At 68.3% G+C, this 27438-nt stretch overlaps 1 protein-coding gene across 1 annotated transcript; it reads right to left on the reverse strand.

Moving 5' to 3' along the window:
- Window positions 1–1154: 1154 nt before the first annotated feature.
- On the reverse strand, window positions 1155–22588 carry MUC6 (mucin 6, oligomeric mucus/gel-forming). The gene is made up of 30 exons (XM_060177347.1): window positions 22444–22588; window positions 21690–21752; window positions 21048–21288; window positions 20840–20966; window positions 20125–20215; window positions 19339–19445; window positions 19031–19238; window positions 18652–18774; window positions 18405–18525; window positions 18186–18324; window positions 18009–18113; window positions 17790–17862; window positions 17563–17700; window positions 17330–17491; window positions 16935–17029; window positions 16727–16859; window positions 16370–16619; window positions 16250–16302; window positions 16063–16172; window positions 15742–15893; window positions 15521–15662; window positions 15332–15442; window positions 15013–15198; window positions 14676–14915; window positions 14417–14573; window positions 14194–14334; window positions 14019–14081; window positions 3177–11459; window positions 1470–1572; window positions 1155–1394 (listed from the first exon to the last, which is right to left on the reverse strand). The coding sequence occupies exons 1-30, from the start codon at window positions 22586–22588 to the stop codon at window positions 1187–1189; spliced, it is 12270 nt and encodes a 4089-aa protein (XP_060033330.1). The 3' UTR covers window positions 1155–1186.
- Between the last annotated feature and the right edge of the window lie 4850 nt (window positions 22589–27438).

Below are 27438 nucleotides of genomic sequence, written 5' to 3' on the forward strand. Positions count from 1 at the left end.
GAGAGACACAGAGTGTGTGTGTGAGAGACAGTGTGTGTGTGAGAGACAGAGTGTGTGTGTGAGAGAGTGTGTGTGTGTGTGAGAGACAGAGAGAGAGTGTGTGTGAGAGAGAGACAGAGAGTGTGTGTGTGAGTGTGAGAGAGAGAGAGTGTGAGTGTGAGAGAGAGTGTGTGTGTGAGTGTTCCCCCTTCTCGGCCGTGCTGCATCCCCGGCAGCCTTTACACTGAGAGGACGCTCTGAGGGTGGCTGAGCAGGATCTGGGGGGGGAGGACTGCTCTATGGTGCAGGGTTTTTTGTTTATCGTTGTTGTCATTATTATTATTGTTGTCATTATTGATGTCGTTGTTGTTGGATAGGACAGAGAAATGGAGAGAGGAGGGGAAGACGGGGCGAAAAAGACACCTGCAGACCTGCTTCACCGCTTATGAGGTGACCCTGCAGGTGGGGAGCCAGGCTTTATTATTGTGTAGAGCTAGAGAGAAACGGGGGAAGAGAGGGAGAGAGAGAGAGAGAGAGACACACCTGCAACCCTGCGTCACCACTCGTGAAGCTTTCCCCCTGCAGGTCCTCGTGCATTGTAAGGAGAGCGCTTAACCAGGTGCCCCTCAGCTGGGCCCCAGAATGCCTCGTGACTTTTTTTATTATTATTATTATTATTTACCAGAGCACTGCTCAGCTCTGGCTTATGGTGGTGCAGGGGCTAGAACCTGGGACTTTGGAGCCTCAGGCACGAAGTGTCTTTGCAGAGCCATTATGCTATCTCCCCTGTCTGTCTCCCGTCTGTCTGTCTGTCGAATCCTGACACCGGTCCTTGCGCGGCACGCCGTGTGCACTTAAGCCTCTGCTGCTGCCCGGCCCTGCGGGTGCGGTTCTGAGGGTCACAGTGTGGCCCTGTGTGGCTTCCCAAGGGTGGTCTGCCAAGCGCGTTGGCTTGGCCGGTGGGGCCGGGGCTAGACACACGCGGGGAGCAGGGGCCAGCGCCCCCCGCCTGCCTCCTCCCGCCCCCCGCCCGGCCGCGCGCCCTGTCCCGCTCGCCGCCCCCCGCCACAGCCTGGCCTGGGGGGACCCATCTGGCTGCACGATCCCCGATCCCCGCGTGTGAAGGCGGACACCCCGGCATCGGCTCCTGGGTCCCGAGGGCAGACGCCCAGGCAGAGGCCAGGCCGCTGTGCCTGTCAGAGTCGCTTTATTTATTTCCCAGGGCGGCCCTCCGGCCCTGGTCGCGGCAGCTCTGGGGGCCGCACGCGCAGCTGCGGAAGAGCCTGAGCGTGAGCACGAGCGGACGGCCCGGCGCCTGCGGGTCGGGGCAGGGCAGCTCCAGCTGCTGCTCGTAGGTGCTGAGGGGGTGGCAGCAGCTGCAGTGCGAGTCCACGCGCCCCGTGGCCACGTTGAAGCTGCGGGGAGCCGGGAATGCCGTCAGCCCCGCCAGCCCCGAGCATGGCCCTCCCTCTGCTGGCCTCCCCGCTCACCTGGCAGCTGACACACAGGTGCCCTGGCAGTGAGTTATGGTCACATTGGCCGTGCAGCCCTGGTAGGTGACCACTTCTCGGTGCTCCTTCACACTGCACACACCTGGGGGAGGGGGCGAGCTGGGGAGTCCTGACTCCGGGCCTCCCTACTGCCCCAGACCCTGCTGTCCCCTCCTGTCTGGACAGCACATGACTGCCCCAGACCCCGCTGTCCCCTCCTGTCTGGAAGGACCCCGACTGCCCCAGACCCCGCTGTCCCCTCCTGTCTGGAAGGACCCCGACTGCCCCAGACCCCACTGTCCCCTCCTGTCTGGAAGGACCCCGACTGCCCCAGACCCCGCTGTCCCCTCCTGTCTGGAAGGACCCTGACTGCCCCAGACCCCACTGTCCCCTCCTGTCTGGACAGCACCCGACTGCCCCAGACCCCGCTGTCCTCTCCTGTCTGGACAGCACCCGACCTCCCCAGACCCCACTGTCCCCTCCTGTCTGGAAGGACCCCGACTGCCCCAGACCCCGCTGTCCCCTCCTGTCTGGAAGGACCCCGACTGCCCCAGACCCCGCTGTCCCCTCCTGTCTGGAAGGACCCCGACTGCCCCAGACCCCACTGTCCCCTCCTGTCTGGACAGCACCCGACTGCCCCAGACCCCGCTGTCCTCTCCTGTCTGGACAGCACCCGACCTCCCCAGACCCCACTGTCCCCTCCTGTCTGGAAGGACCCCGACTGCCCCAGACCCCGCTGTCCCCTCCTGTCTGGAAGGACCCCGACTGCCCCAGACCCCGCTGTCCCCTCCTGTCTGGAAGGACCCCGACTGCCCCAGACCCCACTGTCCCCTCCTGTCTGGACAGCACCCGACTGCCCCAGACCCCGCTGTCCTCTCCTGTCTGGACAGCACCCGACCTCCCCAGACCCCACTGTCCCCTCCTGTCTGGACAGCACCCGACTGCCCCAGACCCCGCTGTCCCCTCCTGTCTGGACAGCACCCGACTGCCCAGACCCCACTGTCCCCTCCTGTCTGGACAGCACACGACTGCCCCAGACCCTGCTGTCCCCTCCTGTCTGGACAGCACCCGACTGCCCCAGACCCCGCTGTCCCCTCCTGTCTGGACAGCACCCGACTGCCCAGACCCCACTGTCCCCTCCTGTCTGGACAGCACACGACTGCCCCAGACCCTGCTGTCCCCTCCTGTCTGGACAGCACCTGACTGCCCCAGACCCCGCTGTCCCCTCCTGTCTGGAGAGCTGCAGACCTGTCACTGCCCTCCTCCCTGAGGGGCTAGGCTTGCTCAAGTGGAGTGTGCCCACTCCCACCTGCCTCACCTATGGGCAGAGGCATCTCGGGCCTGCTGGACTCAGAACCTAAGAGGGGAAGGCATGGCATCAGTGTCCTATGGGGGGCTGCAGGGCACCCAGTGGGACCTGCCCGATGCAGCGGACGCTGGCCACCCTAACTCCATGGGGTCAGCCCTGGAGGTGCCCGAAGGGGTCAGAGCAGGTAAAACGCCATCACTGCCCAGATGTTCGCTGCAGCAGACTTGGCCCTTCCTCCCCACCACAGCCTCTGCTATCCATGTGCCATCCCGCAGGAGGACTGGGGTCAGTGTCCTGGTGGGAGGCGCCGAGGAGTTAGCACAGGAGGCAGCTGCTGCCAGGCCAGCTTCCAGGGGATGCAGACAGGAGAGTGGGCGGCAGTGGTCTCGGGCACTTACTGGGTGAGCTGGTGGAAGGCGGGACAGGAGGCAAGGGCTGAGAGGAGGCCGAGACCCCAGGGGAGGGCTGGGCGGTGGTCAGCAGCCCCGGAGAGCTCGGCGGCCGGGTGGTGAGGTTGGTGGCTCCAGGGCTCCAGGTGGGGGTCACGCCAAGTGTGGAGGCCGGACCCGGTGTGGGGGAGTGCGAAGTGCGGGTGGTGGCCTGGGCGGTGGTGGATTGCGAAGACACGAGGACAGAGGCCGGCGGCAGTGGGGTTGATGTCCTAGGTGTGGCCGGAAGGGAGGAAGTGCTGGGAGTTGGTGGCAGGGTAGAGAAGGGGGAGAGGGGTGCGGGATGTGTGGAGGGCATATCGGAGGGATGCAGTGTTGGGGACACAGGAACGGAGCTTGTAGGCGAGGAGGCCGGAGGTGACCCAGGGAGGGGGGAGGAAGGGCTTGGAGAGGCTGACGGGTGGGCCGAGCTCATGGGTGGGCTATGCACTGAGCTAACAGTTGGGGACAGTGGGGACACAGATGTCAGGCTGGAGAGAGAGGTTGAGGAACTGACAAGCACAGGCAGGGAAACGGGGGCAGTAGAGGGGGCTGGCGCAGGGGACAAGGAGCTACCAGGGGGGCTAATGGACGAGCCCGTAGGGGGCCCAGTTCTGTGTGTGCTGGAGGGGTTGGAGGGCGAAGGTCCCAAGGACGAGGTGAGTGGTGTTGCAGTGCTGACTTTCAGAGAAGTGGGGGTGACCGAGGAGGTGGAGGGGAGTGAGGTCCTGGGGGGAGCTGTCGGGGTGTGGGTGGTGGTCCTGAAGGACGAGCCCGTGGGGGGCCCGGTTGTGTGTGTGCTCGAGGTGAGTGGCGTGCTGGGCGTGGCGGGTGTGCCAGTCCCCGGAGAGCTGGGTCGGCTTGTGCTGGTGCTGCTGAGTGGGGGTGCTGTGGACTGAGAGGTTCCCAGGGCTGGAGTGTGAGGGGCCATGGAGGAGGAGGTTCTGGAGGTGCTCGTGGGGGTCTGGACCCCAGTAGTGCGAGTGGTGGTCTCCGTGACGGTGCCCGGGACCGGGGAGGATGGAGCCTGTGTGCCTGTGTGGGGTGCGGTGCTGGTCTGTGGGTGTGTTGGAGTGGTGACTTTCTGCGAAGTGGAGGTGACCGAGGAGTTGGAGGGGAGGGAGGTCTTGGTGGGAGCTGTCGGGGTGTGGGTGGTGGTCCTGAAGGACGTGCCCGTGGGGGGCCCGGTTGTGTGTGTGCTCGAGGTGAGTGACGTGTTGGGCGTGGCGGGTGTGCCAGTACCCGGAGAGCTGGGTCGGCTTGTGCTGGTGCTGCTGAGTGGGGGTGCTGTGGACTGAGAGGTTCCCGGGGCTGGAGTGTGAGAGGCCATGGAGGAGGAGGTTCTGGAGGTGCTTGTGGGGGTCTGGACCCCAGTGGTGCGAGTGGTGGTCTCCGTGACGGTGCCCGGGACCGGGGAGGATGGAGCCTGTGTGCCTGTGTGGGGTGCGGTGCTGGGGGTCTCTGGGTGCGTTGGAGTGGTGACGTTTTGAGAAGTGGGGGTGACCGAGGAGGTGGAGAGGAGTGAGGTCCTGGGGGGAGCTGTCGGGGTGTGGGTGGTGGTGCTGAAGGACGTGCCCGTGGGGGGCCCGGTTGTGTGTGTGCTCGAGGTGAGTGGCGTGTTGGGCGTGGCGGGGGTGCCAGCTTGGGATCCTGTCACTGGGGTGCCAGTCCCCGGAGAGTTGGGTCGGCTTGTGCTGGTGGTGCTGAGTGAGGGTGCTGTGGACTGAGAGGTTCCCGGGGCTGGAGTGTGAGGGGCCATGGAGGAGGAGGTTCTGGAGGTGCTCGTGGGGGTCTGGACCCCAGTGGTGCGAGTGGTAGTCTCCGTGACGTTGCCCGGGACCTGGGAGGATGGAGCCTGTGTGCCTGTGTGGGGTGCGGTGCTGGGGGTCTCTGGGTGCGTTGGAGTGGTGACTTTCTGAGAAGTGGGGGTGACTGAGGAGGTGGAGTGGAGTGAGGTCCTGGGGGGAGCTGTCGGGGTGTGGGTGGTGGTGCTGAAGGACGTGCCCGTGGGGGGCCCGGTTGTGTGTGTGCTCGAGGTGAGTGGCGTGCTGGGCGTGCCGGGCGTGCCAGTGTGGGATCCTGTCACTGGGGTGCCAGTCCCCGGAGAGCTGGGTCGGCTTGTGCTGGTGCTGCTGAGTGGGGGTGCTGTGGACTGAGAGGTTCCCGGGGCTGGAGTGTGAGGGGCCATGGAGGAGGAGGTTCTGGAGGTGCTCGTGGGGGTCTGGACCCCAGTGGTGTGAGTGGTGGTCTCCGTGACGGTGACTGGGACAGACGAATATGGAGCCTGTGTGCCTGTGTGGGGTGCGGTGCTGGTCTCTGGGTGTGTTGCAGTGCTGACTTTCTGAGAAGTGGGGGTGACCGAGGAGGTGGAGTGGAGTGAGGTCCTGGGGGGAGGTGTCGGGGTGTGGGTGGTGGTGCTAATGGACGAGCCCGTGGGGGGCCCGGTTGTGTGTGTGCTCGAGGTGAGTGGCGTGCTGCTCGTGGCGGGGGTGCCAGTGTGGGATCCTGTCACTGTGGTGCCAGTCCCCGGAGAGTTGGGTCGGCTTGTGCTGGTGCTGCTGAGTGGGGGTGCTGTGGACTGAGAGGTTCCCGGGGCTGGAGTGTGAGGGGCCATGGAGGAGGAGGTTCTGGAGGTGCTCGTGGGGGTCTGGACCCCAGTGGTGCGAGTGATGGTCTCCGTGACGGTGCCCGGGACCGGGGAGGATGGAGCCTGTGTGCCTGTGTGGGGTGCGGTGCTGGTCTGTGGGTGCGTTGGAGTGGTGACTTTCTGAGAAGTGGGGGTGACCGAGGAGGTGGAGGGGAGTGAGGTCCTGGGGGGAGGTGTCGGGGTGTGGGTGGTGGTGCTGAAGGACGTGCCCGTGGGGGGCCCGGTAGTGTGTGTGCTCGATGTGAGTGGCGTGCTGGGCGTGGCGGGCGTGCCAGCGTGGGATCCTGTCACTGGGGTGCCAGTCCCCGGAGAGTTGGGTCGGCTTGTGCTGGTGGTGCTGAGTGGGGGTGCTGTGGACTGAGAGGTTCCCGGGGCTGGAGTGTGAGGGGCCATGGAGGAGGTTCTGGAGGTGCTCGTGGGGGTCTGGACCCCAGTGGTGTGAGTGGTGGTCTCCGTGACGGTGCCCGGGACCGGGGAGGATGGAGCCTGTGTGCCTGTGTGGGGTGCGGTGCTGGTCTGTGGGTGCGTTGGAGTGCTGACTTTTTGAGAAGTGGGGGTGACCGAGGAGGTGGAGGGGAGTGAGGTCTTGGTGGGAGCTGTCGGGGTGTGGGTGGTGGTCCTGAAGGACGTGCCCGTGGGGGGCCCGGTTGTGTGTGTGTTCGAGGTGAGTGGCGTGTTGGGCGTGGCGGGTGTGCCAGTCCCCGGAGAGCTGGGTCGGCTTGTGGTGGTGCTGCTGAGTGGGGGTGCTGTGGACTGAGAGGTTCCCGGGGCTGGAGTGTGAGGGGCCATGGAGGAGGAGGTTCTGGAGGTGCTCGTGGGGGTCTGGACCCCAGTGGTGCGAGTGGTGGTCTCCGTGACGGTGCCCGGGACCGGGGAGGATGGAGCCTGTGTGCCTGTGTGGGGTGCGGTGCTGGGGGTCTCTGGGTGCGTTGGAGTGGTGACTTTCTGAGAAGTGGGGGTGACTGAGGAGGTGGAGTGGAGTGAGGTCCTGGGGGGAGCTGTCGGGGTGTGGGTGGTGGTGCTGAAGGACGTGCCCGTGGGGGGCCCGGTTGTGTGTGTGCTCGAGGTGAGTGGCGTGCTGGGCGTGCCGGGCGTGCCAGTGTGGGATCCTGTCACTGGGGTGCCAGTCCCCGGAGAGCTGGGTCGGCTTGTGCTGGTGCTGCTGAGTGGGGGTGCTGTGGACTGAGAGGTGTCTGGGGCTGGAGTGTGAGGGGCCTTGGAGGAGGAGGTTCTGGAGGTGCTCGTGGGGGTCTGGACCCCAGTGGTGTGAGTGGTGGTCTCCGTGGCGGTGCCCGGGACCGGGGAGGATGGAGCCTGTGTGCCTGTGTGGGGTGCGGTGCTGGTCTGTGGGTGCGTTGGAGTGCTGACTTTTTGAGAAGTGGGGGTGACCGAGGAGGTGGAGGGGAGTGAGGTCTTAGTGGGAGCTGTCGGGGTGTGGGTGGTGGTCCTGAAGGACGAGCCCGTGGGGGGCCCGGTTGTGTGTGTGCTCGAGGTGAGTGGCGTGCTGGGCGTGGCGGGGGTGCCAGCTTGGGATCCTGTCACTGGGGTGCCAGTCCCCGGAGAGTTGGGTCGGCTTGTGCTGGTGGTGCTGAGTGGGGGTGCTGTGGACTGAGAGGTTCCCGGGGCTGGAGTGTGAGGGGCCATGGAGGAGGAGGTTCTGGAGGTGCTCGTGGGGGTCTGGACCCCAGTGGTGTGAGTGGTGGTCTCCGTGACGGTGACTGGGACAGACGAATATGGAGCCTGTGTGCCTGTGTGGGGTGCGGTGCTGGGGGTCTCTGGGTGCGTTGGAGTGCTGACTTTCTGAGAAGTGGGGGTGACTGAGGAGGTGGAGTGGAGTGAGGTCCTGGGGGGAGCTGTCAGGGTGTGGGTGGTGGTCCTGAAGGACGAGCCCGTGGGGGGCCCGGTTGTGTGTGTGCTCGAGGTGAGTGGCGTGCTGGGCGTGCTGGGCGTGCCAGTGTGGGATCCTGTCACTGGGGTGCCAGTCCCCGGAGAGCTGGGTCGGCTTGTGCTGGTGCTGCTGAGTGGGGGTGCTGTGGACTGAGAGGTTCCTGGGGCTGGAGTGTGAGGGGCCATGGAGGAGGTTCTGGAGGTGCTCGTGGGGGTCTGGACCCCAGTGGTGTGAGTGGTGGTCTCCGTGACGGTGCCCGGGACCGGGGAGGATGGAGTCTGTGTGCCTGTGTGGGATGCGGTGGTGGTCTGTGGGTGCGTTGGAGTGCTGACTTTTTGAGAAGTGGGGGTGACCGAGGAGGTGGAGGGGAGTGAGGTCTTGGTGGGAGCTGTCGGGGTGTGGGTGGTGGTCCTGAAGGACGAGCCCGTGGGGGGCCCGGTTGTGTGTGTGCTCGAGGTGAGTGGCGTGTTGGGCGTGGCGGGTGTGCCAGTCCCCGGAGAGCTGGGTCGGCTTGTGCTGGTGCTGCTGAGTGGGGGTGCTGTGGACTGAGAGGTTCCCGGGGCTGGAGTGTGAGGGGCCATGGAGGAGGAGGTTCTGGAGGTGCTCGTGGGGGTCTGGACCCCAGTGGTGCGAGTGGTGGTCTCCGTGACGGTGCCCGGGACCGGGGAGGATGGAGCCTGTGTGCCTGTGTGGGGTGCGGTGCTGGTCTGTGGGTGCGTTGGAGTGGTGACTTTCTGAGAAGTGGGGGTGACCGAGGAGGTGGAGGGGAGTGAGGTCCTGGGGGGAGGTGTCGGGGTGTGGGTGGTGGTCCTGAAGGACGTGCCCGTGGGGGGCCCGGTAGTGTGTGTGCTCGATGTGAGTGGCGTGCTGGGCGTGGCGGGGGTGCCAGTGTGGGATCCTGTCACTGGGGTGCCAGTCCCCGGAGAGTTGGGTCGGCTTGTGCTGGTGGTGCTGAGTGGGGGTGCTGTGGACTGAGAGGTTCCCGGGGCTGGAGTGTGAGGGGCCATGGAGGAGGTTCTGGAGGTGCTCGTGGGGGTCTGGACCCCAGTGGTGTGAGTGGTGGTCTCCGTGACGGTGCCCGGGACCGGGGAGGATGGAGCCTGTGTGCCTGTGTGGGGTGCGGTGCTGGTCTGTGGGTGCGTTGGAGTGCTGACTTTTTGAGAAGTGGGGGTGACCGAGGAGGTGGAGGGGAGTGAGGTCTTGGTGGGAGCTGTCGGGGTGTGGGTGGTGGTCCTGAAGGACGAGCCCGTGGGGGGCCCGGTTGTGTGTGTGCTCGAGGTGAGTGGCGTGTTGGGCGTGGCGGGTGTGCCAGTCCCCGGAGAGCTGGGTCGGCTTGTGCTGGTGCTGCTGAATGAGGGTGCTGTGGACTGAGAGGTTCCCGGGGCTGGAGTGTGAGGGGCCATGGAGGAGGAGGTTCTGGAGGTGCTCGTGGGGGTTTGGACCCCAGTGGTGTGAGTGGTGGTCTCCGTGACGGTGACTGGGACAGACGAATATGGAGCCAGTGTGCCTGTGTGGGGTGTGGTGCTGGTCTCTGGGTGTGTTGCAGTGCTGACTTTCTGAGAAGTGGGGGTGACCGAGGAGGTGGAGGGGAGGGAGGTCCTGGGGGGAGCTGTCGGGGTGTGGGTGGTGGTCCTGAAGGTTGAGCCCGTGGGAGGCCCGGTTGTGTGAGTGCTCGAGGTGAGTGGCGTTCTGGGCGTGGCGGGGGTGCCAGTGTGGGATCCTGTCACTGGGGTGCCAGTCCCCGGAGAGCTGGGTCGGCTTGTGCTGGTGGTGCTGAGTGGGGGTGCTGTGGACTGAGAGGTTCCCGGGGCTGGAGTGTGAGGGGCCATGGAGGAGGAGGTTCTGGAGGTGCTCGTGGGGGTCTGGACCCCAGTGGTGTGAGTGGTGGTCTCCGTGACGGTGCCCGGGACCGGGGAGGATGGAGGCTGTGTGCCTGTGTGGGGTGCGGTGCTGGTCTCTGGGTGCGTTGGAGTGCTGACTTTCTGAGAAGTGGGGGTGACCGAGGAGGTGGAGGGGAGTGAGGTCCTGGGGGGAGCTGTCGGGGTGTGGGTGGTGGTCCTGAAGGACGAGCCCGTGGGGGGCCCGGTAGTGTGTGTGCTCGAGGTGAGTGGCGAGCTGGGCGTGGCGGGCGTGCCAGTGTGGGATCCTGTCACTGGGGTGCCAGTCCCCGGAGAGTTGGGTCGGCTTGTGCTGGTGGTGCTGAGTGGGGGTGCTGTGGACTGAGAGGTTCCCGGGGCTGGAGTGTGAGGGGCCATGGAGGAGGAGGTTCTGGAGGTGCTCATGGGGGTCTGGACCCCAGTGGTGCGAGTGGTGGTCTCCGTGACGTTGCCCGGGACCGGGGAGGATGGAGCCTGTGTGCCTGTGTGGGGTGCGGTGCTGGGGGTCTCTGGGTGCGTTGGAGTGGTGACTTTCTGAGAAGTGGGGGTGACTGAGGAGGTGGAGTGGAGTGAGGTCCTGGGGGGAGCTGTCGGGGTGTGGGTGGTGGTCCTGAAGGACGAGCCCGTGGGGGGCCCGGTTGTGTGTGTGCTCGAGGTGAGTGGCGTGCTGGGCGTGCTGGGCGTGCCAGTGTGGGATCCTGTCACTGGGGTGCCAGTCCCCGGAGAGCTGGGTCGGCTTGTGCTGGTGCTGCTGAGTGGGGGTGCTGTGGACTGAGAGGTTCCCGGGGCTGGAGTGTAAGGGGCCATGGAGGAGGTTCTGGAGGTGCTCGTGGGGGTCTGGACCCCAGTGGTGCGAGTGGTGGTCTCCGTGACGGTGCCCGGGACCGGGGAGGATAGAGCCTGTGTGCCTGTGTGGGGTGCGGTGCTGGTCTGTGAGTGCGTTGGAGTGGTGACTTTCTGAGAAGTGGGGGTGACTGAGGAGGTGGAGTGGAGTGAGGTCCTGGGGGGAGCTGTCGGGGTGTGGGTGGTGGTCCTGAAGGACGAGCCCGTGGGGGGCCCGGTTGTGTGTGTGCTCGAGGTGAGTGGCGTGCTGGGCGTGGCGGGTGTGCCAGTCCCCGGAGAGCTGGGTCGGCTTGTGCTGGTGCTGCTGAGTGGGGGTGCTGTGGACTGAGAGGTTCCCGGGGCTGGAGTGTGAGGGGCCATGGAGGAGGAGGTTCTGGAGGTGCTCGTGGGGGTCTGGACCCCAGTGGTGTGAGTGGTGGTCTCCGTGACGGTGACTGGGACAGACGAATATGGAGCCTGTGTGCCTGTGTGGGGTGCGGTGCTGGGGGTCTCTGGGTGCGTTGGAGTGCTGACTTTCTGAGAAGTGGGGGTGACTGAGGAGGTGGAGTGGAGTGAGGTCCTGGGGGGAGCTGTCGGGGTGTGGGTGGTGGTCCTGAAGGACGAGCCCGTGGGGGGCCCGGTTGTGTGTGTGCTCGAGGTGAGTGGCGTGCTGGGTGTGCCGGGCGTGCCAGTTTGGGATCCTGTCACTGGGGTGCCAGTCCCCGGAGAGCTGGGTCGGCTTGTGCTGGTGCTGCTGAGTGGGGGTGCTGTGGACTGAGAGGTTCCCGGGGCTGGAGTGTGAGGGGCCATGGAGGAGGAGGTTCTGGAGGTGCTCGTGGGGGTCTGGACCCCAGTGGTGCGAGTGGTGGTCTGCGTGACGGTGCCCGGGACCGGGGAGGATGGAGCCTGTGTGCCTGTGTGGGGTGCGGTGCTGGGGGTCTCTGGGTGTGTTGGAGTGTTGACTTTCTGAGAAGTGGGGGTGACCGAGGAGGTGGAGGGGAGTGAGGTCCTGGGGGGAGCTGTCGGGGTGTGGGTGGTTGTGCTAATGGACGAGCCCATGGGAGGCCCGGTTGTGTGTGTGCTCGAGGTGAGTGGCGTGCTGGGCGTGGCGGGGGTGCCAGCGTGGGATCCTGTCACTGGGGTGCCAGTCCCCGGAGAGTTGGGTCGGCTTGTGCTGGTGGTGCTGAGTGGGGGTGCTGTGGACTGAGAGGTTCCCGGGGCTGGAGTGTGAGGGGCCATGGAGGAGGAGGTTCTGGAGGTGCTCGTGGGGGTCTGGACCCCAGTGGTGTGAGTGGTGGTCTCCGTGACGGTGCCCGGGACCGGGGAGGATGGAGCCTGTGTGCCTGTGTGGGGTGCGGTGCTGGGGGTCTCTGGGTGCGTTGGAGTGCTGACTTTTTGAGAAGTGGGGGTGACCGAGGAGGTGGAGGGGAGTGAGGTCCTGGGGGGAGGTGTCGGGGTGTGGGTGGTGGTGCTGAAGGACGAGCCCGTGGGGGGCCCGGTTGTGTGTGTGCTCGAGGTGAGTGGCGTGCTGGGCTTGCTCGAAGTGGCACTGTGTGTCTCCATGTTGTTCGTTGAGGCCGGCGTTTGCAGGCTGTTCTCGGGCTTGTTTGAGACTCCGGTTCCTGGAAGCATCTCCGTCCCTGTGGAGATAGTTTCTCTGACCTTAAACTGTGGCAGGTGAGACTGTTTCACTGTTCTGCAGGCAACTCCGTCGTCTGTGATTCTGCTTCTCTCTGTGCCTTGCCTTCCTCTATAAGCAGGTCTGTGTCCCTCTGCTCTGTCCCTTCGACCTGCTTCCTCTGCTGATTCTGCTTCTCTCTGTGCCTTGCCTTCCTCTACAAGCAGGTCTGTGTGTCCCTCTGCTCTCTCCCTGTGTCATCTTACAGCCGCTGGCTAACTTCATCCCTCCCTGCGGCCCTCACTGCCTGCCCTCCCACCCAGGGGCGCTTCTCTGTCCTCCTTCTCCCACTCCTACCGGTGTCGCTTTCTCGTGCCTCCCTGTCACCGGGGAGGTCCCCTCCCCCTCCCCCCTGGAGTCTTCCCTCCGTCCCCAGTTCTGTTCCCAGGACAGTTCCTTGAAACTCTCTTTTCTGATGTTTTCTGTGTCACTGGCTGGGCTCTGTCTGCTCCGGGTGCTGTCAGCTGCTGCTGGGTGCTCCAGCTCCTCTCCCCGCCCTCCTTCTGCTCTGCAAGTTTCTACCCTGCATTCCGGTCTGTGGGCCCCCAGAGGTTGCTTGGCCTGGCATCTCAGTGCCCTCCACAGCCCCAGCCTCAGGGTGCTGGCTCCAGCAGGGCCCTGCAGCTGCCCCCTCCCCCCCAGTTCACAGCAGTCCTGCCCGCGGCCGGGCCCTGCATCCTCACCGGGGGTTGGTTCCCTGGTCAGCGTGGTCGTGTGTGCTGTGGGGCGTGCTGTGGAGCTAGTGGCCAAGCTGAGGCTGGTGGCCGTGGGCTGCGTTGTGGCCTGGGTCCCTGTGTGCCCTGTGGCCGTGGTACTGATGGTAGCTTTTGTGGTGGTGGAGAGGGCTCCGGGGTATCCTGTGTGGCACGGGGCCAGAGCTCTGTGAGGGCATTTTGTGGGCCGCAGCGCCCTCCTACCCTCCACTGTCACTCGCATCCTCACCTCCATGCTTCCCCGTCTCCCCAGGGTTGGAGGGTGTGAGGGTAGGGGCCCGTCCCACTGGGCCCTTGCCCTGGTGCCATGCCCATGCCCCCAGCCGTGGCAAAGGCTGCCGAACGCCACGGGGCCCTCCCTGTTCCCGTGGCTGAGGCCGCCTCACCGCCCGAGGGTGCCGTGTGGGAGGAGGCCGCCGTGGCTGTGGCCAGAGTGCTGGGTGTCCGGGTGGGTTCCGTGGGGGCGGGCGAGGGTCTGTTGGAGCTGGGGGTGGCTGTGGAGGGCCCACCTGGTCAGCAGGGCACGACTGCTTGCCCAGTGGGCCTCGTCCTATCTGGGGTCCTACACCAGGGCACCCTTGGTGGAGAGGGCTGTGGATGCAGTGCTGACCCTCAGCCTTCTGTGGGTACCAGGCCTCTGCCAGGGCTACTCTCCTACTCTCTGTGCCCCCTCCTGCCCACTGCCCCCAGGAACAGCCTCCTGTAGCCTTCCTGGCACCTGCTTCCCTGCAGTGGGTACAGGCGCTTACCTGTGCCGGGTGGTGGTGTGGCGGGCGGTGGTGCTGTAAGAGAGGGTGTCAGCAGGGTGCCCTGCGTCCTCCAGACCCCAGGGACCGGGTCTCTCCAGGGGCCCAGGCAGCCCCCTGCTTCTCCCTCCCCCCACCAAGGGCCCTGAGTGTCGCCCGGAGGGCAGCCGCGTTGCCCAGGCAGACACTGTCCCGGGGCCAGGCTCCGAGTGGCTAGGGGTCGGGGGTCGGTGGCCAGGCAGATGGGGCTGTTTGTGTCTGGTCTCACCCGAGCTCAGCGCGTGTCACGTGCTCTGGGTATGGGGAGGGTGCGGACCGGGCGCTAGGAGGGGTGTCCCCCGAGGGGCACAGTAGGGGCCGGGGGTGGGTGGGAGGCCTGGGTGCGGCAGGGGTCCGGGTGTCCCCAAGGGGCACAGTGGGGCCCAAGGGGTGCAGGCTTACCGCAGGGCACACACGCCCCCTGCTCGTGGTCAAAGTACTGGTCCCGCGAGCAGTTGTAGCAGCCTGGGTACAGAGCACAGGCTTCAGCCTCGGCCCGAACCCCAGCACCTGTCCCCACGCCGGCTCCCCGGGGGCGCTGATGGCTAGGCCCCATGTCCCCAGGCTCCGCGCCTACCTTCCATGTTGGTGCCCGGGACTCCCTGGGGCCGGCCAGGGCACAGGCAGGGCTGGTAGTGCCAGGAACAGTTGGCCTCCTGGGTGTACTGGTACTGCCCGCCGGCCCGAGTGTGGCTGTTGTAGAAGTCGCAGTAGACGGCTGGGAGAGAGAGGAGGTCAGGGCACGGGGACCCCCAGGTGCCCGCGGGGACTCCCCCCGCGCCTGTCTCCCCCACACTCACGGCAGAAGTCGGGGGCCCTCCAGTCCACGCACACCCCCTTGTCCAGGCAGGCCTGGGCGTAGGCGGCCACCGCGTCGCACAGACACTCGCAGTCCCCGCCCGAGTCACAGCCGCAGGCGTCTCGCACGCAGGCCTCGTAGTAGGGCATGCGGTACACCTGGGGGCGGTCGGCGCTGGCCACGGTCTCCCGGGCCTGACCCCTGACCCCGAGCCTCCCCACAGCCTACGCCGCCCCCGGGCCGCCCGTCCGCGCCCCCACCTTGCCGTGGCAGGCCGCGAAGGTCTGGCTGTTGATGATGGCGCACTTGCGCTCGGCCCAGGCGCGGCGGAAGGCGTTGAGGCTGCAGGGCTCGGCCGCGGGCCTGGCGTCGGCGCACAGCGGGCTCTCCCTCCACGAGTCGACCGCCTGCAGCTCGCTGGCTGCCACGTACCCGCCGCGCGTCTCCAGGTCGTCCCGCATGTTCCCGTTGGAGTTTCCGCACAGGCCACAGAGGGCGTCCTGCGGGTGCCCGTCGGCGGCCCGGCCCTTCAGCACTCGGCCGGCCAGCAGCGCCCCCCGCCCCGTCGGCAGCCCCCACCCCGCCGGTGGGCCCCACCTGCTGAGCGCGCTCCACCCTGAGGAGCAGGGCCATGCGCTTGTTCCACACGAGCGTCAGGTTGTAGCTGCGGCCCAGGGCCACCTCCAGCAGTAGGTGTGGGGACCCGGCCGCCACGCGGAAGGCCACGCCCGGCTCCCGCCCGCGCACCGTGTAGTTCCTGTCCGCCAGCTCGATGGCCAGTCCCTGCGGAAGGGGCGGTCAGCCTGCGTCGCCCCCCCAGGCCCAAGGATCCTGGCCGGCCGGCTACGGCCTCTGCTGGCCAGAAGGTTCCAGAGCGTCGTGGAAGGGCACGACCCCCCACACGGGGGGCACTCACCCCCACGCGGAGCTTGATGGCCCGTGAGCAGGTGACCCCCGACTTCCCACAGACCACGTTCTCCGTCAGGATCTTGAAGGTGGGCTGAGAGTCCTTGGCGCCGCAGCCGTCCTGTGTGAGGGGGTGTGAGAAGGCCCGGCCCCGCCCGGCCCCACCCAGCCCCGCCCCTGCCCCACCCTCGGGACCCACCGTGGCCAGAACGTATTCGCAGCTGCCGTCAAAGACAAAGCGCCGGCCGTCGAAGGTGACCACGTGGCCCTCTCCGTACAGGGTGCAGGTGGACGCGCAGTGGGTGCCCTGGCGGCACGTCCACTTCCCTCCCGTGCAGGTGCTGGGGGGGCGGGGTGTGGGCTCGTGGATCCAGGCCACCCCCAGCCTGGCCACCCCGGCGCCGTGGGAAGCCGACTCACCAGGCCTTGCAGTCGGCGTGGAGCTGGGCACCCGGGGGGTAGGAGGCCCCCCCAAACTCGCAGGGGCACCGCTCAGGCCGCACACACCGCCCCTCCGCGTCCTCGTACAGCCCGTCGGGGCACACGCAGCCCGGCTCGCACTTGGTGGGCACCTGTGGGCGGGCGGCGCCCCGGCTGTGGCCCTGTCCAGCGCACCGGCCCTCCGCCGGGACCTTCGGGCGGTCCCGGGCTGCTGCGGACCCCCCTCCCCGCCGCCAATGGATGCGTCAGGACAGAGACCCGTTCCCAAGGGTGGGGGTCAGGGAGGGGTCGGGGCCTTACGCAGGGCAGGCCGGTGGCCAGCATCTGGCAGGTGGGCGCGCAGGCGGCGCCAAACTTGTTCTCCGAGGACTGGCTGCAGGTCTGGAAGGTCTTAGGGGCCGAACAGGAGGCTGTGGGGAGGGGGTGGTCAGGTGGGCGGCCCCACCACGGCGCGGGCAGGACCACAGCCGCGGCCGCCTACACCTACCCAGGAGCGTCAGCGGGCGTGCAGGGCAGCTCAGCCGCCCACGGGCGCAGGTGCTGTGGGAGAAAAGTCGTGAGTGTCTCGGGGCGCGGCGGCGCGGGCACCCCCAGGACTCCGCCTCACCAGAAGGCGCCGTTGACCGTGGCGGACTGGTCAGCCAGGAGCAGCTTGTGCCCGTCCAGCAGGCAGGGGCACTGGGTGCGGGGCACACACTCCCCTCTGTGGTCCAGGAAGGTGCCCTCGGGGCAGATGCAGCCATCCACGGGCACCGCACTGGCGTGGCACTCGGCCTCGGGCGCCGACAGGGACAGGCACGTGCGGCCACAGGCCTGGCCGTCGTCGCTGAAGGTCTGGTTTCCCGAGCAGGGGATGGCTGTGGGGGCCTGGGGTTAGGCCTGGGTGGGGCCCCCCTCGAACTGGGCCAGACCCCTCCTCACCCTCAGGCTGCGTCAGACCCTCCCCGTGTCCCGCCCCACTCACTGCAGTTGTCCACGCTGGCCCTCCAGCCCCGTAGCAGCACACCCCGCGAGGCACAGGCGTGGGCATAGGCTCCCAGGGCTGCACAGATGTGGGGGAAGGTCTCCTCGTAGTTGCAGGCCTGGTACACACACCTCTGCAGAGACAGTGGACGTTGCAGCTGTGGCCTCTCCAGGGCCCGGCAGCACCCTGCCCCTGAGGCTCTGCCCACCTTGTAGAAGGGCTTGGGGTCCACCGCAGCATGGCACTGCTCAAACACTGTGCCCTTCTTCACCAGCACCGAGCAGTGGGTCTCAGCACACACCTCTGGGGGCATAGGCCATGTGGGGGTACCCTCAGCACCCTCAGACCCTGGGCCATCCCCCCAGAGACCCTGTCATCCTGGACACCCCAAAGCTGCCCACGGCACCCCGTGGCTTTGGAGCACCCACAGATTCCTGAGGTCCTTGTCCTCCGATTCTCTGTCCTCCCTGTGGCAACCCCTACTCGGGGCACCCCACTACTGCCCTGGGCACCCCACATCCACCCAGAGCGTCTCTCAGCCACCCAGGCCACCTCACAGCTGCCTCGGCTGCCCAGGGCGCCCCGCAGCCCCGCGGCACTCACTGTTGAGTTGGCTCATGGAGCAGGGGTCAGTCTCGCGCTCCAGAGCGGCCGGGCAGTTGCCCGCCCGCCAGGAATCCACGAAGAGAGCGGCGGTGCCTTCGGGCAGGCCCATGCTGCTGGTCAGGTCGTCTGTCGTGTCCCCGTTGAAGTTGCCGCAGAGCCCTGGGGGGTGGGGCGGGGCGTGAGCGGTGGCGCCGTGCCCGGGGGCAGGCGGGCACCCCGGGGACACTCACCACTGGTCTGGCCTCTGAACCGGGCGCCCACAGTGACGTACACCTGGAACACGGGTCGCAGCTGGACGACCAGCTCCAGCCCGAAGGAGGTGACCACCTGCAGGTGGGTGCTGGTCTGTCTGAAGACGGTGATGTTGCCTGGGGGCGGGCGGGGGGTCAGCGGGGTGGGTGTGACAGCGGGCGGCACGGGCTGGGCGGGCGGGGTCATGCCCGGCAGAGGGACCTACGGGTGACGTATGGCAGCCACTTGGCCTCTCCGCGGTTGGTGATCACCTCATCCTGAGAAATCACGATCTCGTCCTGGAGGGTGGGGGACCCAGTCACGGGAGGCCCAGAGCTGGGGTGGGGGCTGGGGGTCCCGAGCGGGGAGGGGGGGCGAGCTGGACCGGGGACTGGGGTGCCGGGGCTTCGGGGCTGGGGCTGGGGTCCCGGGGTGGCTGACCCACCCGGCGGGACGCGTAGATGACGGCGGTGAGGGACGTCTCCGAGTGCGAGTAGCCGGCCTTGTCGTAGACGGCAGTGAGGGCGCCCCCGTCGGGCAGCAGGGGGCTCTGCGGGTGGCAGGGGTCTCAGTGCAGCCCGGCCGGAGGGACCCTCCGCCCGCCCGCCCGAGAGGGTCCGACCTGGAGCAGCGTGTAGGTGCAGGTGCCGTGGAAGCGGTAGGGCCTGGCGTCGAACGTGGTGACGAAGGAGCCGCCCTCCAGGGCGCAGTGGCCGGGGCAGGGCCTCTGCACACACTCCCAGCGGCCCAGGGCGCAGCGGCTGCGGAGGGCAGGGGTGCGGGCACCGGGTTGGTGGGCTCCCGGGAGCCGGCGAGCCCAGGGTGCCGGCCCTGCACTCACCAGGTCTGGCAGGCGGCAGAGGTGACCGCCCCAGGGGCGTGGAGCTCCGTGCCCAGCACGCAGGGGCACCGGGCGAGGGGCACGCAGGTGTGGGGGGTGGACAGGTCATCCAGCACCGTACCTGCGAGGGCGACTTCCTGGGGTTGAGGTGCCCCCGCCTGTCCCTGCAGCTGCTCCCCGCGCCCCGCCCCGCGCCCCGTCCGGTCCCCGCACCGCACCCTGGGTGCCTCTGCAGGAGCAGCCTCACCTTCCGGGCAGAAGCAGCCGAAAGTGCAGGCGCCGGGGCAACTGTGGTGCGGGTTGGAGCAGGTGGGGGCGCAGGCCGGGCCGCACTCGCGGTACTCCTGGTTGGCGGGGCAGCCGCCCAGCTCTGCGGCACAGGGGCGTGAGGGCAGGCCCCGCGTCCGCCCACTGCGCGCACCGGCCCGCACGCCCGGCAGCACCCGGGGCTGCACCCGCCCAGATCGCTCGGGAGGCCCCGCCCCCGGCAGGCCCCGCCCCCGGACACGCCCAGATCACCCACGAGACCCCGCCCCAACAGGCCCTGCCCCCGGACACGCCCAGGAGGCCCCGCCCCAGCAGGCCCCGCCCCCGGACACGCCCCGTCAGGCCCCGCCCACACTTACCGCAGAGGCCCGGGCCCCTCCAGCTGCGCACGCGCTGTCCGGCGCGGCTGCACTGGCGCGAGTACTCGGACAGCGTGGCGCAGGCGCAGTCCCGCGCGCCTGGCCGGGCACACGCCGCCAGGTCGGCCTGGCAGCTGCGCACGAAGGGCTCCCGCGGCAGCGCGCACTCGGGGCCCACCAGGCGCAGCAGCCGGGCGCAGGCCGCCGCCTGGGGGGTGGGGGCGTCAGGGCGGGAGGCTCACCTCCACCCGCGGGCTCGTCCCCCAGCCTGGGGCAGCCCCCCGCCCCCTCCAGGGCGGCCCACGCACGTGCTCGTCCCGCGGGGGCGGCCGGGGGATGGCCTCGAAGGCGCAGATCTCCGAGGGGTCATCCAGCTTCTGCAGCGCCGCGAACTTGTGGGGCTCCAGCAGCTTCCCTGGGGGGTCAGCAGTGCGGGGGTCAGCAGTGCGGGGGTCAGCAGTGCGGGGGGTCAGCAGTGCGGGGTCAGCAGTGCGGGGTCAGCAGTGCGGGGGGGTCAGCGCTGCGGAGGGATCAGCAGTGCGGGGGTCAGCAGTGCGGGGGTCGGCAGTGCGGGGGTCGGCAGTGTGGGGGGTCGGCAGTGCGGGGGTCGGCAGTGCGGGGGGTCAGCAGTGCGGGGGTCAGCAGTGCGGGGGGTCAGCGCTGCGGAGGGATCAGCAGTGCGGGGGTCAGCAGTGCGGGGGTCAGCGCGGGGGTCAGCAGTGCGGGGGGTCAGCAGTGCGGGGGGTCAGCGCCGCGGAGGGATCAGCAGTGCTGGGGGGGATCAGCACAGGGGAGGGTCAGCAGCGTGGGGGTCAGCACAGGGGAGGGTCAGCAGTGCTGGGGGGGATCAGCACAGGGGAGGGTCAGCAGTGCTGGGGGGGATCAGCACAGGGGAGGGTCAGCAGTGCTGGGGGGGATCAGCACAGGGGAGGGTCAGCAGCGTGGGGGGTCAGCACGGGGGAGGGTCAGCAGCGTGGGGGGTCAGCACGGGGGAGGGTCAGCAGCGCAGGGGGTCAGGATGGGGAGTCAGGACCCCAGTGGCAGTGTCAGCCCCGTGCGGAGGGCGCTGGGCTCCCCCAGAGACCCCTGCCTACCGTCCTCGCTCAGAAACTCGTTGGTCCTCTCGCCGTCGAAGTTTCCGCACAGCCCGCAAAGGCGGCCCCGGTGCTTGTCCTCCACCAGCACCTTCGGGCGGAGCGGACGCCGTCAGCCCCGTGCCCCTGCCCCTCCGGGGGAGCGGGCTCTGAAGCGCCTCCTGCCTGGGGTCCCCGCGACCACCCACCCTGTCGGCTGGTGGTGCCTGGCTCCCACGCTCGGTGCCCCCACCTCTGCCCCGTGCCTCAGGGTCCCTGCCCCCCTCACCAGCAGGTGGCCCCCTGCTCCCGGCCCCCTATCCCCCCCAGCAGGCGCCTCCCACCTCCTGCCCCTCACCAGCAAGCCGGCCCCCTGCCCCTTGTCCCCAGTCCCCTGCTCCCCAGCCCCCCTGCCCCCTACCCTACTAGCAGGCGCCTCCCACCTCCTGTCCCCTCACCAGCAGGCCGGCCCCCTGCCCCCTGTCCCCCAGTCCCCTGCTCCCCAGCCCCCCTGCCCCCTACCCTACTAGCAGGCACCTCCCACCTCCTGTCCCCTCACCAGCAGGCCGGCCCCCTGCCCCCTGTCCCCCAGTCCCCTGCTCGCCAGCCCCCCTGCCCCCTACCCTACTAGCAGGCGCCTCCCACCTCCTGTCCCCTCACCAGCAGGCCAGCCCCCTGCCCCCTGTCCCCCAGTCCCCTGCTCCCCAGATGCCTCCCACCCCCTGCCCCTCCTCACCAGCAGGTGGGCACCCGGCCCCCACAGGACCTCCAGCTCCATCTCCAGCTGCCTGGCCACCAGCCTCGTGCTTTGGCCGTAGGGCGTGACCTGCAGCCCGTTGCTGCTGTAGGGCAGGGCCACCACCCTGGGGCGGCGGGCAGTCGGCAGTCAGGGGTCAAGCGTCTCCTCTCCCCTCCCCCACGCCCTCCCCTCGTTCCCGGCCTACCCCACGTCCTTGACAGAGACCTCGCCGCTCTGCACGGTGACCATGGCGGCCCCCAGCTCCACAATGATGCGGGAGATGTCCCCGCCGGGCCCCCGCCGCAGTTGCACGCTGAAGCTGGCCACTGAGGGCGTGCAGGTGGCCGCAAAGACGTAGTTGCAGGTCCCCGAGAAGTCGTACAAGTAGCCATCGAACGTGGAGAAGTGGCTGGGCCCCCAGGTGGAGCACCAGCCCCTGCCCGGTGCTGCAGGGAGAGGGGGTCTCAAGGGGCCCGCAGGCAGGCCCCGGGGTCCTCTGGGGTGAGGGAGCTGCAGCTCTGCCCCCAAAGCTATTTGTTTCCTTGTCAACACATCCGTTTCTCAGGCAAGGGTGTGGGGAGAACCTGGGGGGACCTTCAGGGGGCCTGGGTGCACAGGGGACCTGGGGGAAACGAGTGGACGTGCAGTGACCTGGAGGAACCTGAGGAGCCTGGAGGGGCCCTGGGGGGTGGGGGGGCTGGAGGCCTGGGGTGTCTGGGGGGGACACGGGGACCTAGAGGAGTCCTGGGAGGGGGACCTCGGGGTCTGGGGGGGACCCTGCTGAGGGTCTGGGGAAAGCTGGTCCACTTGTGTGGCAGCCCCTGAACACCAGGCCACTGTGGCTTACCTGTGTGTGGGGAATCTTTCAGCCCCTGGGGTCCTGGGTGACCCGCAGAGGTGGCATCCAGGCCTGTGTGGACAGCACCTTGTCAGAGCCGGGCACCCATGGGTGGTGGTTCAGGGGTAGCAGGGCGACTGGGGAGGGCTGTGGGGTCTCCCCTCCTGTTCCCAGTTCTGGCTGGCCCCTGTCCTTGTCTTGGTCCTTCTGGCTGAGTCAGGCCTGCTCCTGGCTCCACCTGCAGCCGCCCTGGGGGGGTCCTCCCTGTGCGGTGCCCCTCCCTAGCCAGCCTCCTTCCTTCATGCAGTCCTCTCTGACCCTGCCCACTGCCTTCCCACACACACAGGTGTCCGTGAGGTCACTCTGGACCCAACTCCCAGGTGGCCCTCATCCCCGGCCAGGTTCCGTCTGGACAGCACCCCCAGGCCTGTGCACTGGGCATCTCCTGGCCCTCTGTTCAGGTCACTCAGGCAGGCCCAGTGGGTGACACATGTCCCTGGACTGGACACCTGGTGCCGTCCTCCCGCAGGGAGGAAAGCCAGAGCTCAGGTGACCCTGGGCCTGTGGCCTCGGCAGGAGTGAGCCACTCAGCAGTGGCTGCGAGCGGTGGAGGATGGTGGCCCTGTTCTGGGACCAGACCTCCCAGAACCTTGCACAGGTGTGGGGGCCTCTGGGGCCAGTGGCAGAGTGGATGCAGGCTGCCCCCCCCCCAGGAACCAGGAACCATCCCCGTCCTGAGACCCTTGCCGCCCGGGGGCCTCACCGGCACCCAGCAGGGCCCCCCCGCAGGCCAGCAGCAGTAGCAGCGGCCAGAGTGTGGCACGGAGCATGGCCGGAAGAGCACAGCCGCCCACCCGCTGCACTGCTGCCCGTAGCCTTATATGGGCTGGGCCCTGCCCTGCCGTCATGGCCCTGCGCCCCCCACCCGCCGCAGGGGGCACACAGCAGCCAAACAGGATCTGGGCCCTGTTATCAGCATCGGCCTTCCGTGGAAAATTCTTCTGCGGCCAGCGGCCCTCGCACGGCCCTGGGCAGGGGGTCGGCCACACCCCTGGGGCGGATAAGGCTCCTGGCTGGGGAAACAGTGGGGGTGGGGGCCTGCATGGCTGGGGGAGTGGCATAGGGGCTTGTGGGGGAGGGGGCAGTGCCAGGTCCTGCTCCTGGGGTGCTGGGGGGCCAGGCACAGGCGCTGGTGAGGGGAGTTCAGTGCCAGGCACTGCACAGAGGCTGCTGTGAGGGCTTAGGGGGGTGGTCTGGGTCGGGGTCAGGCTGGTGTGAGCTGAGCTGGGTGGTAGGGAGGTAACACAGAGGTAGGTGACTTAGCAGTCTCTGTCCTAGGCCCTTTGGTCACCAGCAGAGGAGATAACTGTCTCTAGGGCCACCATCTGTACCCTCAAGGCCCCCCTCACCCCACCATCCCCACCAGGCCCCCTCAGCCCACCATCCCCACCAGGACCCCCTCACCCCACCATCCCCACCAGGACCCCCTCACCCCACCATCCCCACCAGGACCCCCTCACCCCACCATCCCCACCAGGACCCTCACCCCACCATCCCTACCAGGACCCTCACCCCACCATCCTCACCAGGCCCTCCTCACCCCACCATCCTCACCAGGACCCTCACCCCACCATCCCCACCAGGACCCTCACCCCACCATCCTCACCAGGCCCCCCTCACCCCACCATCCCCACCAGGACCCTCACCCCACCATCCCCACCAGGACCCTCACCCCACCATCCTCACCAGGCCCCCCTCACCCCACCATCCTCACCATGCCCCCCTCACCCCACCATCCCCACCAGGCCCCCTCACCCCACCATCCCCACCAGGACCCCCTCACCCCACCATCCCCACCAGGCCCCCCTCAACCCACCATCCCCACCAGGCCCCCCTAACCCCACCATCCCCACCAGGCCCCCCTCACCCCACCATCCCCACCAGGACCCCCTCACCCCACCATCCCCACCAGGCCCCCCTCAACCCACCATCCCCACCAGGCCCCCCTAACCCCACCATCCCCACCAGGCCCCCCTCACCCCACCATCCCCACCAGGCCCCCCTCACCCCACCATCCTCACCAGGTCCCTCACCCCACCATCCCCACCAGGCCCCCCTCACCCCACCATCCTCACCAGGACCCTCACCCCACCATCCTCACCAGGCCCCCCTCACCCCACCATCCCCACCAGGACCCCCTCACCCCACCATCCCCACCAGGACCCTCACCCCACCATCCTCACCAGGCCCCCCTCACCCCACCATCCCCACCAGGACCCCCTCACCCCACCATCCCCACCAGGACCCTCACCCCACCATCCTCACCAGGCCCCCCTCACCCCACCATCCCCACCAGGACCCCCTCACCCCACCATCCCCACCAGGACCCTCACCCCACCATCCCCACCAGGCCCCCCTTACCCCCCCATCCCCACCATGCCCCCCTCACCCCACCATCCCCACCAGGCCCCCCTCACCCCACCATCCTCACCAGGACCCTCACCCCACCATCCTCACCAGGACCCCCTCACCCCACCATCCCCACCAGGCCCCTCACCCCACCATCCCCACCAGGCCCCCCTCAACCCACCATCCCCACCAGGCCCCCCTCACCCCACCATCCCCACCAGGACCCCCTCACCCCACCATCCTCACCAGGTCCCTCACCCCACCATCCTCACCAGGACCCCCCTCACCCCACCATCCCCACCAGGCCCCTCACCCCACCATCCCCACCAGGCCCCCCTCACCCCACCATCCCCACCAGGCCCCCCTCACCCCACCATCCCCACCAGGCCCCCCTTACCCCCCCATCCCCACCATGCCCCCCTCACCCCACCATCCCCACCAGGCCCCCCTCACCCCACCATCCTCACCAGGACCCTCACCCCACCATCCCCACCAGGCCCCTCACCCCACCATCCCCACCAGGCCCCCCTCAACCCACCATCCCCACCAGGCCCCCCTCACCCCACCATCCCCACCAGGACCCCCTCACCCCACCATCCCCACCAGGACCCCCTCACCCCACCATCCCCACCAGGACCCCCTCACCCCACCATCCCCACCAGGACCCCCTCACCCCACCATCCTCACCAGGCCCCCCTCACCCCACCATCCTCACCAGGACCCCCACCCCACCATCCTCACCAGGCCCCCCTCACCCCACCATCCCCACCAGGCCCCTCACCCCACCATCCCCACCAGGCCCCTCACCCCACCATTCCCACCAGGACCCTCACCCCACCATCCTCACCAGGACCCCCTCACCCCACCATCCCCACCAGGCCCCCCTCACCCCACCATCCTCACCAGGCCCCCCTCACCCCACCATCCTCACCAGGCCCTCCTCACCCCACCATCCCCACCAGGCCCCTCACCCCACCATCCCCACCAGGACCCTCACCCCACCATTCCCACCAGGACCCTCACCCCACCATCCCCACCAGGACCCTCTCACCCCACTATCCCCACCAGGACCCTCACCCCACCATCCTCACCAGGCCCCCCTCACCCCACCATCCCCACCAGGACCCTCACCCCACCATCCCCACCAGGACCCTCACCCCACCATCCTCACCAGGCCCCCCTCACCCCACCATCCCCACCATGCCCCCCTCACCCCACCATCCCCACCAGGCCCCCTCACCCCACCATGCCCACCAGGCCCCCTCACCCCACCATCCCCACCAGGACCCCCTCACCCCACCATCCCCACCAGGACCCTCACCCCACCATCCTCACCAGGCCCCCTCACCCCACCATCCTCACCAGGACCCTCACCCCACCATCCCCACCAGGACCCCCTCACCCCACCATCCCCAACAGGCCCCCCTCACCCCACCATCCTCACCAGGACCCCTCACCCCACCATCCTCACCAGGACCCTCACCCCACCATCCCCACCAGGACCCTCACCCCACCATCCTCACCAGGACCCCCTCAACCCACCATCCCCACCAGGCCCCCCTCACCAGGTCCTTGCCCTGTCTCCCCCAGGTCCCCCTAAGCCCCCTCAGTCCCCCTCCTGTGCTCAATGACTTTCATATTGTGCTGTCCTGCACCTGGAGGGACTTGAGGCAGAGACAGCAGGGGTGTCCACATGGGACCCTGGTGTCACCCCTCCCTGCAGCTTTGTGCACCTGTGTGACCGTGCACGTGTGACTGTGTGAGTGCACACATGAGCGTGTGTGACTGCACACGTGAAACCACACACATGTGTGAATGCGTGTGTAGGTGACTCTGCACGTGTACTGACTGCACATATGTGTGGGCGCATGTGCATGCGTGACAGTACATGTGGCTGTACCTGTGTGCTGCGTTCTCCAGGGAGCAGGACCTGCCTGGCTGCTGGGCCCCAGACATGGGGGTGTGGCGGCCCCCACTGCACCGGGCAAACAGATCAGCCGTGCTGTTCTGAGAAGCGGAAGCACGCTGGGCCCTGCCCCACCCTCCCGCAGCCGTCCCCAGGCGGACCTCCACTTTGCGGGGGGTCTGGAGGGCCCGGCCTTTACCCACAGGCCCTGGTCTGTGGGATCCTGGGCCCCTCCCAGCTGCCGGACGTGGGGCTTCAGCAGGGCCTGGGATCAAAGCCGGGCGCTGGTGTGAGGCCGGCTGGCACGGCCTCCCGGGACTGGGTGGGGGCCAGGCCAGGCACGCTGCAGGACACCCCCTTTCCCAGGTGGGAGGGTGGTCTGGTGAGGCCTCAGCTGCCCCTGGGACTGGGGGAGTGGTTGGGGCAGGGGGCTGGTCCAGTTACTTTTCTCTTTTTTCTCTTGGGGTCACACAGCAGCTGCACCCAGCAGCTCTCACTATGGCCTCTGGTCTTCCCAGCCCTACTCTGGCCCCAGACATCCCCTCTCTGCTCAGGGACCCCTGGCCACCCCTCCTGGACTCCCAGCCCAGCCCCTGGCCCTCACCCCTGCCCTGGACTTCAGCAGCCCCAGGGTGTAGCTGTCGGTGTGGGGCAGGTAGGGCCGGGCTGGGGGTGGCTGGTGATGCAGGGGAAGGCGGCCCTACTGCGGGGCCCAGGCCGCCCTGTACCCTTGAGGGGCCAGTCCCAGCTGCTGCCTCCACCCCAGCCAGGCTGACCCTGTGCCACTGTGGTGCCTGTGGGGACAGGAGATCCTGGGAGCAGGAGGGGCCCCTGGGAGGCAGGAGGAGGGACCCTGGGGGGGGAGGAGGGGCCTGGGGGGAGGAGGAGAGGGCCTTGAGGGGGCAGGAGGAGAGGGCCTTGAGGGGGCAGGAGGGGGGATCCTGGGGGCAGGAGGGGGACCTGGGGTGCAGGAGGAGGGGAGCTTGTGGGGCAGGAGGGGACCTGGGGGGCAGAAGGGGGATCTGGGGCTGGAGAGGGACCTGCGGGTAGGTAGGGTCCCTGGGGGAAGGAGGGAGACCTTGGGGGGCAGGAGGGGACCGGGGGGCAGGAGGGGGGTCTGGGGAGCAGTAGGGGGATATGGGAGCCCTTGGGGGGCAGGAAGAGGGGACCTGGGGTAGGAGGGGTAACTGGGGGGGCAGGAGGGGGACATGGGGGCAAGAGGGAGAGCCTGGGGGTAGGAGGGGGAGCTGGGGGGCAGGAGGGGGCTCTGGGGGTGTGGGCAGTGTTGGTGTAGCAGTGTTGGGGTGTGGGCAGTGTTGGGGTGTGGGCAGTGTTGGGGTGTGGGCAGTGTTGGGGTGTGGGCAGTGTTGGGGTGTGGGCGGTGTTGGGGTGTGGGCGGTGTTGGGGTGTGGGCAGTGTTGGGGTGTGGGCAGTGTTGGTGTA

The sequence above is a fragment of the Erinaceus europaeus genome, chromosome 17 (assembly GCF_950295315.1).
Source record: "Erinaceus europaeus chromosome 17, mEriEur2.1, whole genome shotgun sequence".
In the NCBI taxonomy this organism is placed as follows: domain Eukaryota; kingdom Metazoa; phylum Chordata; class Mammalia; order Eulipotyphla; family Erinaceidae; genus Erinaceus; species Erinaceus europaeus.

Coding starts and splice junctions, on each gene's coding strand:
- MUC6 (XM_060177347.1), bottom strand. CDS start 22,588: ATGACGGCAGGGCAGGGCCCAGCCCATATAAGGCTACGGGCAGCAGTG. Junction 14,574..14,675: donor TCGCGGCCTGCCACGGCAAG/GTGGGGGCGCGG, acceptor GACCGCCCCCAG/GTGTACCGCATGCCCTACTA. Junction 1,395..1,469: donor ACCTGTGTGTCAGCTGCCAG/GTGAGCGGGGAG, acceptor GGCTCCCCGCAG/CTTCAACGTGGCCACGGGGC.